We start from the raw sequence: 17179 nt of genomic DNA, 5'->3' as shown, positions 1-17179 counted from the left end.
ACAACGGCCACAAGAAGTACCGGAATTTACGTCCGAGTTGTCAGTCTTGGAGCCTACTCCCGACTTATTAAGTTTAGATGTTTAAGAGCAGGTCTTAGAACAGGCTCTAGAGCGAGTCGACCAGGTCCTCGACCAGCAACAGGTTCCGGAGCAGCCTATGAAACATGATGACCCAAGGGCAATCTACCAAAGATACATCACAGCAAGAGAAGCTTGGTATAAGGATCAGCGTCCGGGGACCAATATTAGCAATAAGATGTATCGGAAAGCGATGGGTTTACCATTACGGCAAGCTACGATTGGTGCTTAGATTATAAGCTAATGACGAAGCATTGCAAAACGTCAACGAGGATAAGAGATTGGACAAGAGAAGAAATGATGGCATACTTAGACTGGGATCGGTCCGGGACCGAGCGAATTGATATTCAGGTTGCTCAGGAATCGGTAGGTGGTTTACATAATCGGAGAGGTATGGGCGGCCTTTGGACAAGGACAGGACAAGACTGCGAGGAGAAGAAGGCCCTCTACTCTATTTCGACTGAACAGGTTGATGATGATTATATCATAGTTCGAGTTTAGGGTTCAATATAGGCTACGCTACACGTCGCACTAGAAGCTGACGACGGCCCTTTAGCGCCCGACCCGAAGAACACACCGCGATTTAAAAAAGCGCGAAATAGTAAACTGATACTCTTGGGCCAATATTTGCATTTTTTCAATATTATTAAGTGAAGGCTGCAAAAACTGATTTCAGTCCCCAAGTGGCCGAAGTTTTACCCGAAACCCCGGATCCGGTCTCGAAGTGAAAAGTCCAGTCGAACTCGGCCGACCCTGGCGTCCTGCTTCGATCCTAAAGTGAAGCACCAGCGCGGCCACGACTCTTTTGACCTCGGCCATAGCCAGGGCGCGCCCTATGCACCCTCTGGGGCCGTACAGAAAACTGGTGCTGCAATACTGCGACGATGCGCCACCCGAGTTGTTGATTCTCGCCATCTTGGCATCTTTTTCGTCGTATTGTATCCACCGCCCCGGCCGAAACTCGGCCGCGTCTTCGCCCCAGATCTGCGGCGACTGGTGCATCGCCGCGGGGGCTACGACGGCGTACGTCCCCGCCGGAACGGCCTGGTCGCGGATCATGGTGTCGCGTACCGATTTCCGGACCGTCAGGGGCACGGGTGGATGCAATCTCAGACCTTCGTGACAGACCCCGTGCAGCAGCGGCAGACTGTCGATGATGCTCTCGACTGGAAAGGTTTTCCCGGCAGTTACCGCTTGGAGTTCTTGGCGCAACGCCTCCTGGACTTCCTTGGAGAATGCCAGCTCAACTGCGATCCAAGCAATGACGTTTGCTGTAGTACCGGTCCTAAGATGAGGATAACAATTAGGAAAGGTTCGTTTATGCGTATATATAGAGGAGAGGATCACTTACCCGGCGACTAAGATTCCCAGTACATCATCGGCGCACTCCTCGTTGTTGTATTCGCCGGACGTCACAATGCATGAAAGGTAGTCGAGGCCCATCTGATCTCCAGCTGCAAATTGGAAGGCCCTCTCCTGCGCAATTTGCGACAGATGTCGACGTATAGGTTGTACTACTGGAGACAGGGCTCTTCCGAAGCCGTCGGGGAGTAGCCTGACCAGTAGTTTTGGCACCACCATGTAGTATGTGAACAAACTCTTCTTATTGTCGTCGTACTGGAGCATGTCGTCGTGGTAGGCAAGTATAGGGCTCTGGACGTTAGAAAGGGTGTCATAGTCAATCCCCAATGCGAGGATACCGGCTATATCGATGGCAAAGCGGCTACTCCAATAGCATAGATCCACCGATATACTGTGGCCAGTATTATTATCCTTAGACTCTTCTGAGGCCTTCGTTTCCTTGATTCTCCTCACCAGCGTCTGTGCTTTGGAAGACATGATGGGTTTTAAATCATCAGTGTGCCTCTGCTGGAAAACAGGGCCAACGAGCTTCCGATGGTGTTTGTGGAGGTCTCCCTCCATGATAAAAAGACCGCTCCCAAGGAAGTTTTTCCAGAAGGCGGTCCAGCGAGATGGTTTCTCGAAATCGTAAGGCCTGTGGACCATCATGTCCGTGATACCTTCCACGTCGGTTACGAAAAGGTTGCCAGAACCAAGAATTCCGCGAAAGAATAGTAAGCCATCGTTTGGATAAACGAGGATCCAACGGGTGACCTGCCGAGCTTGGTCATAATATGCGCTGATGTTGCCGAAGAGGAAGCTTTTGGACTAGTACAACTTTAGTTCAACTGATATTGTCCAATGAAAGCAGTTTCTTTTCTTACTTTGGGTCCAGGTAAACCTCGCACGGTACTGATTTTCGTTGCTAACATCAATCTCCAGAAAGCCAGTACAGACATGTCGAAAAGGAGAAATGCCGCCGCAGTGGCTTTTGACGGTACGGCCCACGGGTGATCCCATTTCTGCAGTGTCCACAGCTGTACTGAGAGCATTACCGTCAATTTGAGGAGGAGTGGTATAGCCATTTTTGTTTTTGGTTGACTGTCGTTCCGAGTATACGAAACAAAATAATTCTAGCGAAAAGCTAAATAGAAAGCCTGCAATTCCTACCCGTCATTATATACTATTCATATTTTCATAGCTTGCCACAATTGATACTCTGTTGTTAGAAAGTAAAGACTTGCCTATCCCAACTTAGTACCCAGCATGATGTCCAATAGCCGAATTTGCTGAGAGAATGCCATCTTGGTACATGATTCTAATCGGAAGTTCCCACCGACGTCACAGTCAAACGTTTGAAGCTACGTAGATCAAATCAATGCAGCCACTTTAGCAATTCCGGCAGCGAGGTCATGTCTGAGGCAAGAAGGCGGTCAGAGATGTTGTGTGAATAGCGGCTTGGGTTCTACTGTCTTCGCGTTATTATACGACTTGACGAATTAGAACTGGGTTTCTCAAGTGCCATGTGTTCTGCTGGAACTTTTTCGTCCAGGTATTAGCTATGTTGAGAACGTGACATCTTTTTTTAAACTTTCCCCGGACCTGATTGTCTTACTGGCTGGGTCTAGACTAACTTTCTGAGACACATGGCATCATTGACTTGCATGAGACACTTTGAGGATCATGTATCAAAAGCATTCCTTGGTCACCTGATATTTCCAAAAGATAATCCCCTCTATCAGGTGACCTGATGGGTATAAAGCCCCAAACGTATAAGACCGATATCTGAGGTCTTAGATCCAGACATGCTTTGGTTTGAGACTTGGTCTAAAACAATATCGGATGTTATTGATCACACTACACCTTACACAGGTGTGTGCAAGATACACGGGGCTATAAATTTTTATTTTCTTTCTTTTCAGGGCACCATGGATTGTTAACCGTGGAAGCATGTGTATTAAGGCATCTAAGCTACTCTAACATCACCAGCTTATAAGTAGTACCTGTAGAAGGAGGGACACTATAGTGATAGCTCTACAGCACATAAAACTTCCTAATAGTACACACAACACCATTCTAAGCCATCTCTATCATGATGCTCTATACAATATTGAGTACTGTCATGCCAGTGGCCATCCAGTTCTTTGGCCTTTTCCTGTCAGAACATGTCTTCCAAAGTCGTGTCAGAAGACTCTTTATTATAATTATGACTCTATTCAGCACGGTGCATCTGGTCACGCAGGTCCGCATCCAAAGCTCATACTCTGCTTATTTGATAGGCCTCTTTTCATCCGCCTGGGCTATTCGTTCCATTATGCTATTTTGGGTGTACGAACCTTACAAGACCTTTGTCCAAGTCGGACTTAGCGAGACACGCACCAATCACCATGGAAAGGACCTCAACGCGCAATGGAAATCATATCCCAAAAGCCCATCTCTCGACAGAGCAGATTGGGCTTTGAATTTGATTCTTGATATCCGCGCTGTTCGCTGGTGTTATTCCGCAACAGGCGAGGGTCCTTGCAAATTCCACACGAAGCTAATGGCCGAGAGGCAGGAGACTCAATTTCGAAAGGCCATTTCGAATCCTGCCAGCTTGCTCCTCACTCTGTTCAGCCGGCTCTTCCTTGGGCTCCTTGTCCTGGATTCTTTAATCGTCTATGTCTTCCCACAACTACAAGCCACGATATTTGACCAAAACTATTCCCAATCATACCTCGTGTACAATATTATGTACTACCGATTGGTTGACATCATTCACATCGCCGTCGACATTGTCGCCCTCGTAGCGTCTATTGACGCTTTGTTTTCGATATCCAGCATAATAGGGACATTTCTCTACCTGGCAGGTGCAACGTCATTTCTATCTTTTGCTACCCAGCCAAGTCCCTGGGGTAGCCTCAACGGTGTTTACCGCGGAGGAGTATCTGGTAAAGTAACATCTGCCCCTTCACGGCTCTCATCTTTCTGACTTTCTTCAGGGTTCTGGAAAACATTCTGGCATGATGTTTTCACGCTTACACTTCGATCGGTTACCACAAACCTAGCGAGTTCGATTGGGGGCAAATACAATCTGAGACGCCAGAAGCAGATCAGTGTCATGTTGGTCTTCCTTCTATCGGGTATCATGCACATGTCCGCCTCGTTCATGGTTCAGTCGGATACCTCACCTTCCCACCAACTCGTCTTTTTTCTTCTACAACCAGTCACAGTATTGGTGCAAACAATAGTAGCGCGAGGCTTACGGGCAAGCGTCAAGTCAACAGCGCTTCGGAGATGGATTAATATTGCCTTTGCCTTAACAGTATCGTCTCTTTGTTCTCCTTATCTCTTGAATGATTTGCTGCAATGCAAAATATGGGATACTCGTTTTGTACCGATTGTGGACTGGCTAGGGCTGGGATATTAAAGCAGGGCGGCTTCTAACTTGTGTCCTAAACCATAGTTATACAGGCATTCGTGAATATCTTTCTCTCTTTACATGCACCAAGGGCAATGCCGTTTCTTCTCCGGAACAGAGGACCTAAGCAACCCGCCGTCCCTAAATGATCAGTCCTCGGGTCTTTTCGAGTGTCCTAGCAGCGAGAATGGTGACGAGATTAGTGATGTACCCATAAGCAGGAGTATTTACTAATCATGGACAAGTCCCGACGGCGAAACGAACGGCGACAGAGAAGCAACCTGCACATGCGACTGACGACCGTGGAGGCGCGTCCGGAGAAGACTATTCACAGGTGAGCTATAGAAAGGCCAGGTAGAGAACTGGCCGAATAGCTAACAAGGACTACGCACAAGACTCGAATCCATGTACGTCCGCGGATCTCCGTGGTCACGCCGCAGCTAACATGGATCACTCACTAGAATAGAAATGCAGAAGAAGTAGGTCTTGGGGCTGTGCCGATGTCCGTTCCACCGCTAACATGTCCTTCTGCAAGGTCTAACTCACTGTGGGTTGTCGGTCATCCTACTTGTCTCCTATGCTAACAGTCGATGCAACGAAATCCTACAGCAGCAGAAAAGGTGAGTGTGCGCTTGCATGGTGCGGTCCAGGCAGGTCTGACGCCGAGAGTAGATCCGATGCTCAAGAACAGAAATTACGAGACTTGATGGAGTATGTTGGCACTCGTCTCAGTGGATCCACTGCGCGAGAAGGATTGCGGGTTGCGTAAACCACGCTGGAGATGGACATGAGACCAGGCATGGAAGCCATGGCTATGGACGATTTGTTGGAACGTGGGAGATGAGGTTGCTGGCCAGCAGCGAATTAAGAACGCTTCCATTCCAGGAGAGAATTGGAGGCGAGAGACTTGGTTGACTGAAGAATTTACGTGTGCCAGGCATGCATTTCTGGATTCGAATAAGAAAGAAGTGTTGGTTGCTGATTTCCCCTACGTGCTCTATTCCCTGAAAGTGATCATGCGAGCGAAGAGCGTGGTAAATCAAAGCTTCCGTGATGATGACAGTCGGGCCACATAGTATGATCCGTAAAACATATGCGTATTCCACCCCGTTGTGCACTTTCTATTATCTAGAAGCTACGCCTAGGTCGTCCACCATCCCTTATCTGCGGCTGTGATGATGCCGATACATCCAAATCGTCCGCCCTGGTGCCTAGCGATGAGATCATGTTCCCGTGGCTGCGATGATAGCAAGAATCTGCCACCGGCCCTCTGCCCTTGAGAGCATCGGCAATGGCGCACCCCCGTTGGTGAAGCGGCCGTAAGTCGAGTCCAACGCCGGAGGAGAAAAGGTGAAAGAGAGAGCAGGGAAGGGGCAGGTATGGCCCAAGCACAGGATTCCCTAGACCGGAAGCCGGCGCAAGGGCATATCTGGCTAATCATCCGTATAATCAAGAGGCACCCAAGGCTGGGTTCCAGGCATACAAGTCAGCAAGCGGCAAGCCGTGGAATTGCAGCCAGCACCCACGGCTCCTACGGCGAGAGCACAGCCGGTCAGAGTATTATTGATCCGATGCGCATGGATACAAGGTGCTTGGGAACTATGACAGAGTCAGCTACTATGTCGAGCCCGCGCCGCGGCCAGTGACTAATTACAAAAGATAACACGGGAGTTCCATACATCTGGTGGCTTCATATTTCGCGTGCTCCTATTGCCATTGTTCTGCCTACTTAATCCTCCGATCCTACCCCAGCGAGAACCTTATCCATCATGTGGCTCAATTGACTCTAAAGTCCATATGAAACTCCCATAGCATTTCCTAATAGTGCCTTACGCACTACCATCTAAAACATCCTTGGCCACTTCCTGAACATGAAGCGACATCCCAAGCACATGTTTCCTGCTCTTCCTAGAGAACAACATGAAGTACGCGACAAAACCGGCGCCCCCTCGCGGCGAGATGACAGCCCCAGGCTGGGTGAAGAGTTCCGCCCTGGAGACATGTGGCGCAACATCTGGTAAGCGTTTCAGGACCTCGTCAATGAATCCAAATGGTACGAAGATGTTGTCTCGGTGTATTGGAACCTGCGAGTTCCCACACCAATATTGGGCGCCGTGAGAAAAGGGTATGGAGAGCGCGGCGAAGCGCTCGCGTTCATCGACCCCGAGAGCCGCGAGGTAGTGCAGCGCGCACATGTCCACACCGTAGGTATCCAGCGTCGAGAATACACAGTCTAGCCCAGGCGGCCGGGCGTTGACCTCTATCAGGAAGGTCCAAGGTTGATGAGCTGGCTCTTTCCCCCTCCTATGACCTCGGCCAGGTCCAAAACGTTGCCAATCCCTTTGTATTGCCTTGACGAATTCTGGATCCGGCCTTCAACGTGGAAGACGCCCGTTCGGAAACCTAGCCTTAGGAGATCTTGGTGCAGGCTTGAGCGGAGAAGCTCAAGCTCTGCTGGGGGAAGTAGGCTCGGCAGGACCATCAGGGTTTCCACAAAGTTATCGTCAATTGTGGTATTTGCTGAATCTGCTGTGCATGGGAAGTCATCCGAAATTTCGGAGAAGATGAGCTCGCCATCCCAGAGCATAAAGTTGGCATCTACCTCGGGCCCATCAACATAGGTCTCGATGAGAATTCCATCTTTAGAAAGCTGGTCCTTTTCAATCTGGAGGAGAGCTTGGCGGAGCATCGTGATGTTGTGGACTTTCTTGACGCCGCGTGAAGCACCGCCCCGGCAAGGCTTAACAATGAGGGGGTACAGCAACGTATCCAGCTGCTCGATGATAGATGGATCGTCTGATATCTGTTGGGCGTTTTGCAATCTCAGGGTTTGGATATTGGGATTGTTAAGCACCTGGCGAGTCTTGTCTTTGTGATGGGCCCGTACGATTGCCCCCACAGCCTCCGATGGAAGGTGTAACTTCTCTGCTGCTTTCGCAGTGGCAATGACAAATTCATCAGAGAATGTAACGACTGCGTCGATTGCTTCACCTTCAAGCGCGTTTGCAATAATCGATGGTAGCTCTGCTTCGTTGGCTACATCAATAGCGATGAAAGAATCGCGGAGATGGGCGTAAGTATCACCCTCGAGCCAGTGCCCCGGTCGATCAAGGACTATTAAAGACACGCCAAGTCCCTTGGCGGCTTCAAATGGTCCCCGAGACCCGTAGGATCTTCTCTCCCAGTCGAAGAGGGGGCGACCTCCAACCATGGCGACTCTGCGAGGGACTGGCTTGGTTGGGAGTACCCACTGGAATGAAAATCGGTTTGCTAAGTCGTCCTCAATAAGTTTCCAGGTTCGGTCCTGCGACGCTGCCGACCTCTTTACCAGAAACGCTCCTGGAGACGAAAGCATGAGAGCTTGGAGAGACGTCTCGTTCTCAGAGGTGAGTGCCGGAAAGTAGTTGTCAGGAGCAGGGAAATGAACAATAGATTCGATGAGTTCACAGTGTCTCATTCTAATGTCAAGAATGTCGCATCTGCTCAGGAAACCGTCTTGGGCGACAAGTATAAGCTTAGTTGGAATCTCCCCTGTGTCTAGGGCAATTGATGGCCACTCTGAGACGCACGCCCTGGCAAGCTTTTCCAGGGGTGTTCCAACGGCAAGGCAACCATCTGGGGCGCTCCCCCACAGTTGCGCTGTTTTGACGAGCAGGGCTGATGCTTATCAGCATATCCATAGAGCGAAAATACTGCGATGCATCTCTGTCCATCTTTAACTCTGACAGACTCCAACGGCAGAGCACCTTACTCACAGATCCTTCGGAGAGAGTGGTCAGTTTTAAGGCACAATCAGAACAATTTCGTGGGATAAGTCTACCTGGAGTGCCATGCAAATTGACAAGGAATGTTTCAGACCGAAACTTTTGCTCAAAGCCGTCCACTAAAGCCATGACTATCCACGGGTACAATGTAATAAATATAATGGCTTGGTAGAACAACGAGTCTTGCCGACTTCTTTACCGGTGATCTAATATAAACTATATAGCAATTATTGGAAGTGTTGCATTCCAAATACACGAGACGGGTAGACAGCAGTTTCACATTATGGCCTGTAGTCCGCAGCCAAGAGGAGCTGGGCGTGAAGGACCAATAGGACGCTTACCCGGCCTCTCTAGATATGACTTCATAAACCTTATAACCGACAACTATCTAATAGGTAATGCGTCCATCCCGTCGGGTCCGGGCCGCATTGCTACTATTACCGGTTCGCTATCCTAATTTAGAAGGTGGTCACGAGTCAGTTAACAGCCTTGGCTGCAGTAGTTATGAAGCACGAGGCTGTTTCTGTCTTCCTTCTTATTGCCGAAAGACCGGGTTAGCGTCCTATTGGTCCTTAATGGCATTTCTTTACTTGGACAATGCATTCAGTCACACCAACCGCCAAATTTAGGAGATACCAACAAACTAATGGATGGCTGAGTTCATTTCTATCTTCGTGTATCTGCTCCGAGTCTTACTTGTGGAGTAGAGTTGGTGCAAGAAGTGAAATCAGCGTCTCGATGCTACATTGATTCAGGCTCGCTTCATTCACATTGTGTTTATGGATGAATGACTGCCGCAGGCTTGTCGAGTTGAGATCAACTGACACCGTCTACGTGTATTGGAGATAATATCCTCTCTTTTCCGGGTCTTGCAGACCTGTACAGGACCACAGTATTACTTCGGTGGGACCGGTATCTCCGCTGCGTAGTCCTAGTGAAGGTGTCAAGTTAGTAGGAGTCGCCACGGAAGAGGATCTGTGTACTACTAACCTTCCCCATGGCCGAGTGTACTTTGGGACCAGCCACTAAACCCCTCCCAAGTCGCCGGCTTTCCATCGGGAAGAAAATGAGCAGTGACATGCATGGCCTTGTTGGTGACTAGGATCCGGGAGAAAGAATATATTGGGTTGTATAGGGAATTATGCAGCCTCAGGTTATCCGGTCCAATCATATTGGCAAAGGCCAATTTGAATCCGTCTGCTGCTGTTAATCGGATCAAGGCATCGACAAAAGGACCGAAGGGATACCAGGTGTTAGTCCACACCCACACCCTCGCCTTAGGGATTGAAGGCATTGCCCGCCATATCTCAACTCGGCGTTGTCGTTCAAGAAAGAAGTCGGGATGACGGTCGGCAGTCATGTTCCTGAGGTGATAGTCTTCACTTGGCTTGCCACTTAGTACCCCCATAACGCCTGCGGTATTGAACGGGGCCACGTAAGCCGATGTATGAAAGAGGGAGCCATAATTGCCAACCCTCGATATGAGACGCCAACCGCATTTCATTTTCTAATTTGACCTAACTAACGATGCGATATGCGCGCCTATATGCGCCCTGCAGAGGACCCAAGTACCAACAGCCAGCGAATAAGGCGACAGTAGCAGACGGGATAACCTTTCCCAAGTCTACTTTAAATCTCAATCTCTTGCTGATCATCATAGTACTCATTGCAAAAACAGGGACCATTGCCAAATGAAGTTCGCACCAATGTCCCTTTAGAGCAATGCAAGAGAACCAATCTTGTGTGATCCAATCTATCCATATAGCTATAGCCTCGAGCGTGGGAACGACCAAGGCAATATATACAGTAGCAAATCCTTCCTGGTAGAGTGGCTTACCCTTTGAATCTCTTGGAACAAGCTCGGCCGCCACGTTGAAGCGTGTCAGTCGAGCAACTCCGCAGACGATAAATAAGGCTAAGACAACTTAATCCACTGGAGTAGGTCGAGTTGACCACATATATTATTCGATTCTCCTCCATTTGGCGACGGAAATGCCACCAGAGTCTTGATGGATTGCATTCCAGGAAACTGGCGGACTAGCCGACCCCTTACAGTTCACATGCCCGGTCATATTTTTGTCATATCCCTACATATCAACTAAATATTATTGGCTATAGCCAGGGAAAGTTCACCAGGATTATTTAATCAACTCTATTTCCCTGAAATCTCCACCTAGTGGTCTCGTCCGGGCCCGGCTCTTGGCAGCTCTCATAGTGCCGGCCATAGGCGCGGGGCTCTGGTGGAAGTATCTGCGAAAATAAGAGGCTTCCATCGCTATTGTATACAACGAAAGGCATTGGAAGATTTAGGGTGCTCAACGTTAATGTAACGTGACGAAATATATATTAAATTAACCATATATATAAAGTAAGCGTGATGTGGTTTAGAGTTTTTGACACGCTGTGACGTGATGCATTACAGCCCCGGGTTTTATAAGGCTTAATAGGGCCGTCAAAGGACAGGAGAAGAACCCTTACTAGCTTAAGGATAATACTTTCCCACTTTCTCACTTTCTCACAGCTGGATCCAGATTGAAACGTCCTCATTTTACTTCAATTATAAACCACCGTCTCCAAGATGAAGTTCTTCTTTAACCTTCTTCTATTCGTCAGCTCCGTATGTGCTTTCAAATATGAGCGTCTGAATAAGAACGATACTGTATTCGTCATCTTGGATTTACAAGTCGGTCTCTTCAGTATCGCCCGCGACTTCGACCCTATTGTCTACCGGAATGCTATATACGCCCACGCTGAGATGGCCAAGGTTTTTGGTACTCCCGTTGTCATTACTAGCTCTACCCAAATGGGTAAGTAGATTCATGAGTATATTTTGGAAATTCGCGCGAAGGCAGTGGCTGACTCCCCACAATAGGCCCGAACGGCCCCCTCCCTCAAGACTTCCTGGATATGTTCCCTAGTGCTCCTTTTATCCAACGCCCTGGTCAAGTGTGAGTATTCCCTGCCCTGGCTGACTGATTTTAATACACGATGCTGGTTACTAACTCGATGCTCTAAGTAACGCCTGGGACAACGAGGACTTCCGCAAGGCTATTGAAGCCACTGGCAAGAAGCAGATCGTTATGGCTGGTATTACTACCGATGTCTGTGAGTACCTCATACTATTGTTGCCTTCTTTTTTGGAGTAGGGCTGATAGAATCTAAACAGGCACTTCCTTCTGCGCATTGTCTATGCGCGAGGCTGGCTATAGCGTCTTCCTAAACGCAGAGGCCTCAGGTACGACGACCAGCTTTATCCGCGATATTAGCAACGCTCGTATGCAAGCGGCGGGTGTTCAGATCCTGTCTACCTTTGCCGTTTTGAGCGAGCTCATGCGCGACTGGCGAGAGTAAGTTTCCCACCCCCTGGCCTGGACCTTTCCATTCTATCGAAACCAATCATTGGCTGACATTATCTTTTTGTTCTTCTCCCTTCAGCTACCCCGGCGCAAAAGAGATCTTCCCTTATCTCGACAAGTATTATCCTGCCTATTCTATGGTTGCCCGTGCCCATACCGGTGCTATCAAGAACGGCACCATCCTTGCCGGCGAGGATTTGCTCCACTAAGCAACAAGTCCTATCGTCTGTTTGAAAATCCTAGGCATCCCTACAACCTTTCTTTCAGGCTAACTATCGGCGAATACATCGGCAAATACCTAATAACGGCGGCCGGAGGGTTTCTGTTAAGCCTTATAGTTTATCAATTGAATATCGACCCAAGCTGCCGCAGTCGCGCGTTCTGCGCCTCGATCTCGACCATCATGACGGGCCCAGAAGAGAGAGTAGAACAGTAATCAATCATATCAATTGAGCCAGCCAAGAAGAATTAGACAAAATGTAGATGAGACGATGAAGAAATAATTGTGATGTGCGAGATGCGTCAGGGTGGATGGTGTGGGTTGAAGGTAGGGTCAACAGTTAATACAAACAAGTGTGCGAGCCAAAAACGGTGGGGCAGACTTCGCCGGCGTCAAGCGGATTTCGTGCAGCTACTCTGAGTCATTGGGCTCGGCGTGGACTAAGAACGTGCTATGCTTTGGCCGCTGGTCCGTCGGGCGTATCGTGGCAATCTTTCAGAAGTTGATTGGTTCTGTAAAGACGTCGAAACATCAGACTCGACGGAAGATCTACTACAGCTAGGAGCATGTACTTGGCTTCGGGCCTACTGATACAGTGACAATTTCGAAAGCTCGCAGCAAGCAATTGGGGGTAAGTGCATAAGGTGGTTTCAAAATTGGATGCTACAGCCACCAACCAACTTCCCTGCCGTTGAGGCTGTCGCCTACTTGATGTATCCATCACATTTAATTCGTTTGGTATAGCCTGATAATCAAGCTGGCTGAGAACCTAGTGCAGCATACATTGGCTTTGAAAAGTGGCCTTAAACACCGGAGTGATCGCCATGAAGTTACTTGTAACAGGCTGGACACTCCCACATTGGTATAGAACGTGCAGGCTAGAGTGTGTAGTCGAAGTACACTGAAATTGGTGTTCGGTCGGACGGTGTACACGCTTGAGAGCGGGTCAACAGACGGCAGGGCCCGTGGGGTGTCCGGCCTCTCGCAGGGTGCAATATTACAAAATGCGGCCTTGAGGCGGGGTTTGAGACGGGCTGGCCCGCAGCGTAGTACGCCAGGCAAAAGTCGCATCTCGAGCATCAGACATACATGAGTTGATCAGTCCTTTCGTTGGTTGTTCTGATGGGAGTAGAATGCACTTGGCGATAGGCAACTTCACCCCTGAAGGGAGCAAGGGACACTCCAACTCAGCCATGAATGTGCTTGCTGTTCCGCCTCCTCATCTGACATGCATGGTGGGATCAATTGACTTACGTAGAAAGTGAGATAATGTCTTTCACTTTTTTGCGAGAATAAGGGGGATGCATGCAAGTTGGCACAGTATCCACTGCAGCTATTTCGTGTCCCCTGTTAAAAGGCCTGGTAGACGAATTTGGAAAGGGAGGGTAGCTCTGAGCGCACTTCCTACCTGTGCGAGGCGAAACTCTCTGAGTACCTGGGAGATCAACCAGATGCGTTTCGGCAGCTACTAGGCCTACACATCAACATCGGGAGCAGTGGAGTGCGAGTCGTTGACAAAGTCCAGACGCGGATCAGAATTCGTGCCAGCCGTGCCAGCATACAGTAACCCACGCCAATCCTCCAACTCTGCAGACCGTTGGACTTCGTGCTCAGAAAGAAGCAGAGACTGTATGTCGTATGAGAAATAATACGGCGGTAGCTATGGCGTGGTAAGCAGACACCGAGGACATCTCACATGCTAATCAAGTAACTAATTTGGAGGAGGCCGTTAGAAAAGGGCTTCACAAGCGCAGAGGACATGATAAAAGTTCCGTCTTTTCAACAGGGCCTGCCAGCCATACATTGTTTTGCTATTCAATGGATCGGATCTGGCCCTCAGAGTGGTATCTCGTAGCTTATTTTCCTTAAGATCAGATGTTGCTTTCGACGGTGGGCCTCCCACCTTAGCCTTGCAGCTTCTGATGATGTGGCTTGCGTCTGGTGTTGAACAAACAGACGGAAGAAGAAAAATACAGGATATTCCAGTGCATTTGAGGTTCCGAGATGATGCAGGTCGGCCTGAATTTAAACGGGAGGACACCAACAAAATTCCTACAGCACATATCTGCCGCGAATGGTCGCGGGATCTCCATGGCACCACTCTCGCTTTGTTTTTCTGCTGTTGGTATCCCATTCTATTTGTTCCCAACCACTTCCATATGCTCATTTCCTTGTTTGTTCATAAAAAGAGGTAGTTGGTTCAATCTCTACTTCCCAACTTATGGTCAGATCATATACCCTGAACAAACTCCTCTCGACGCAGAAACAAAACATACATATAGGGAAATATATTTCTCACTGCCCTGTGCTAGAAAAGAATTTCAAGAGACTTAGGGCGTACATAGTACACCGAACACCCCCCCGCCAAAACACGCACCAAAGTCCAAATGTGGATTATTATCCTCGTTGCTATTCTTTCCTTCCTTGTGCGCTATCGAGCCGCTATATTCTCTACACTGGTCTACCATCATACGATTTATAGGGTCAACGCTGCTAGAGATACGATCAACTTCAGGCGATTCAATATCTGTACTCTCGGTGAAAGGTTACTACTTAGAGCTCTGCCCAACCGGCGACTCACCGCCACATTTGGAATTAACAACGCCTTCACTACCTCCGACCCCCAGGTGTACAAGAACTTTATCCGTTATGCCACCCACGTAATCAATCGAGTAAACGCCGACAACAAAGAATGGCGACAACTCTCATCGCTTGGGCAAGATACTTTATGGCGCCATCTTTCTGACTTGGGGCACAAGCCCTGGGACCAACACCAACAACTGCATCTGACATCGACCGTACGGATCTTGTGTTTCGTCGTCATTCTGCACTTCTTGTTCCCAGGAGCGCAAAAGATTGATCTCCAAGCTGCTCGCGACGTCACCGAGGATATCAACCGTCTCTGGGTGCAGTCCAAGAGTGCATTAGATCCAGTGTCCAAGCGTGAACAGGACCGTCTTGTGGCCAGAATCCGACAGATGCTCCCTACTACAGAACAAGTACATAACTATACAAGTTTTGAGGAGCAGGCCAACCCGCTTGAAATCATTCTACCGGCTTATGAAACACTGTGGAGGGTCGTCCTCTTGACCTATGTCCATCTCGCCTTTAGGGGTATTAGTTCAGATGGTCCCAGGGTCAAGACGGAATCGCTGGCGCGGGAAATCCTTGCCGGGTTGACGACCCACTTGGGTACAGGAACTGAAGAGGAATCTACCATATTGATGATATCTAAGGTAAGCACCAGCTTCTTTCGTTCTGACGCTTGTGCCACTGATGTGACTCACGTCAGGGGCAGTATTTTGCATAGACTAACGACTTTTCCACAGGAGGCTCTCAGGCTCTACCCACCGACAAAACGGATATACCGAGCCACCCCCTCTGAACTCCACACCGCAACGTCCACTCCAACGCCAATCATCGTTGCCGCAGACATAGAATCTCTCCACCGCGATAGATTCATCTGGGGCCACAACGCCCACGACTTTTTCCTCCCACGTATGAGCCAAGGGTTGACACAGCACCAGAAGGATGCCTATATGCCCTTCGGCCTAGCCCCTCACCTATGCCCCGCGTCCAACAAGTTCGGCGAGCGGATGGTCGCGATGCTGATCGGCACGCTGTTCGATGGCCTAGGCACGAGCGGAACTGGCACGACGATCGAGTACGGAGACGGGCAGCTGGACGGTGATCGCCATGCCTCGTTACCCACAGGCCGCGAGGATGCTGAAGGTTGGCACATCTTTCACTAACTCTGGCGCGTTGTAGCAGTGCGCGTGTGTTAGTATAATGATAAGCAATATTTGAAGTTCATCCTCGAATGAGGATATGGTCAGATGTTACATCGTTTGTTTCAGCTGCTGAGATGATCCGAATTGATGCGCACAGAGATGGGCATCGATTAGTCGACCGATGGAGCCAATCTGCGGGAACGATCTTGGCATCGGGTCGTCTTGCTTCTCAGTAAACTCGTATTTCATCCCATCAAGCTCCGTCTCGTACAACTCCTCAAATATTGCCGTCACTGGCTCCTTTTCAGCCTTGACCAGCATAGCCAGCATCGCGCCCTCTTTAGAGCGGACTGGCGGACTTCCGACGACCGAGAGCAGAGCAAAGATGGCATACAAGTGACTTTTCAAGGACACGAATTAGGCGATGTCCGTCTCGAATATATCTTCCAACAGCCCCTTGTTGCGAGCTACATCATCATAACAGCGCCCCTGTTGCCTTGCTGCGGGAGCCTGAGACGAGACAGCTTGAACGGCTGCCAGAGGCTGCGGCTGCTGAGCGCATTGCGTCGTCGGCTGTTTCGAAGGATACTAAACTTGTTGTCGTGGCACTTGGTCTGCTGACATCGAGGTCGCGTACAGTGTAGCTACAAGCGGATTATTATGCCCAGTGATGTTGCATGCATGTGATGGCATGCTTGTGGCGCGATAATACATATACACTCCAGGGTGCTGATGCTGTTGTTGATCCTGTGCTGACTGACCATGATAGCTGTTTGTCTCTGCAGGGACGTTGTGGTAATGATTGAACTGTTGCCTGCTATGCCCGTCAAGACATGGGATAAAGTCGGCAAAAGGAGTTCCTCGATGAGAACTACTGTTACCATGGATATCAGGGTAGCCAGACGAGCGCACGCTGTGCGACCACTGTATTCCTGATAAGCTAGGACCTGTTGATGTTGAAGATATTTCCGGCAGCTCAGCGACTAAGACGAGGATTTTTTTTGAAGAGATTGGATAGCAAGAATGATCTGACTTTCTTTAGAAGGGTCTCCCATTTTTATTCGTCGATGTGTATTGTCTTAAAGTTAGAGCGGCGCGTTTTAGCTGGAAGTGCGCGAGATGGGTGACATCTACGTTACACTCTCTACTTTAGTGATCAATCTAAGCATAAATCTAACCCATTAGTGAGGCAAATTGTCTTAACGACTCTATTGTGAATACCTTCAAGTTTATACACCTCAGTTACCTTGTTCGTCTATTTCCTACGGCTATTGCACATTGTATGGATA

At 49.1% G+C, this 17179-nt stretch overlaps 7 protein-coding genes across 7 annotated transcripts; 3 read left to right on the top strand and 4 right to left on the bottom strand.

Annotated features, from left to right (window-relative positions):
* Positions 1–750: 750 nt before the first annotated feature.
* On the bottom strand, positions 751–2504 carry PG998_015094 (uncharacterized protein; the record flags this gene model as incomplete). The annotated part of the gene is made up of 3 exons (XM_066881910.1): positions 751–1363; positions 1430–2247; positions 2304–2504. 3 exons carry the CDS (start codon positions 2502–2504, stop codon positions 751–753), a joined length of 1632 nt encoding a protein of 543 aa, XP_066723108.1.
* A 1121-nt stretch (positions 2505–3625) lies between these two features.
* On the top strand, positions 3626–4390 carry PG998_015093 (uncharacterized protein; the record flags this gene model as incomplete). Its single annotated transcript, XM_066881909.1, has 1 exon — positions 3626–4390. The coding sequence occupies one exon, from the start codon at positions 3626–3628 to the stop codon at positions 4388–4390; it is 765 nt and encodes a 254-aa protein (XP_066723107.1).
* A 2258-nt stretch (positions 4391–6648) lies between these two features.
* On the bottom strand, positions 6649–7014 carry PG998_015092 (uncharacterized protein; the record flags this gene model as incomplete). Its single annotated transcript, XM_066881908.1, has 1 exon — positions 6649–7014. One exon carries the CDS (start codon positions 7012–7014, stop codon positions 6649–6651), a length of 366 nt encoding a protein of 121 aa, XP_066723106.1.
* A 68-nt stretch (positions 7015–7082) lies between these two features.
* Positions 7083–8276, bottom strand: PG998_015091 (uncharacterized protein; the record flags this gene model as incomplete). Its single annotated transcript, XM_066881907.1, has 1 exon — positions 7083–8276. The coding sequence occupies one exon, from the start codon at positions 8274–8276 to the stop codon at positions 7083–7085; it is 1194 nt and encodes a 397-aa protein (XP_066723105.1).
* Positions 8277–11161: 2885 nt separating this feature from the next.
* On the top strand, positions 11162–12148 carry PG998_015090 (isochorismatase; the record flags this gene model as incomplete). Its single annotated transcript, XM_066881906.1, has 5 exons — positions 11162–11390; positions 11456–11531; positions 11600–11688; positions 11750–11930; positions 12019–12148. The coding sequence occupies 5 exons, from the start codon at positions 11162–11164 to the stop codon at positions 12146–12148; spliced, it is 705 nt and encodes a 234-aa protein (XP_066723104.1).
* Positions 12149–14546: 2398 nt separating this feature from the next.
* PG998_015089 (uncharacterized protein) lies at positions 14547–15911 on the top strand (the record flags this gene model as incomplete). The annotated part of the gene is made up of 3 exons (XM_066881905.1): positions 14547–14819; positions 14919–15395; positions 15489–15911. 3 exons carry the CDS (start codon positions 14547–14549, stop codon positions 15909–15911), a joined length of 1173 nt encoding a protein of 390 aa, XP_066723103.1.
* Positions 15912–15998: 87 nt separating this feature from the next.
* PG998_015088 (uncharacterized protein) lies at positions 15999–16220 on the bottom strand (the record flags this gene model as incomplete). Its single annotated transcript, XM_066881904.1, has 1 exon — positions 15999–16220. One exon carries the CDS (start codon positions 16218–16220, stop codon positions 15999–16001), a length of 222 nt encoding a protein of 73 aa, XP_066723102.1.
* Positions 16221–17179: the final 959 nt, after the last annotated feature.

Source organism: Apiospora kogelbergensis (genome assembly GCF_038363985.1).
Source record: "Apiospora kogelbergensis strain CBS 113332 chromosome Unknown utg000019l_segment0_segment0, whole genome shotgun sequence".
Classification (NCBI taxonomy): Eukaryota; Fungi; Ascomycota; class Sordariomycetes; order Amphisphaeriales; family Apiosporaceae; genus Apiospora; species Apiospora kogelbergensis.
This window is presented reverse-complemented; position numbering and strand designations above follow the sequence as displayed.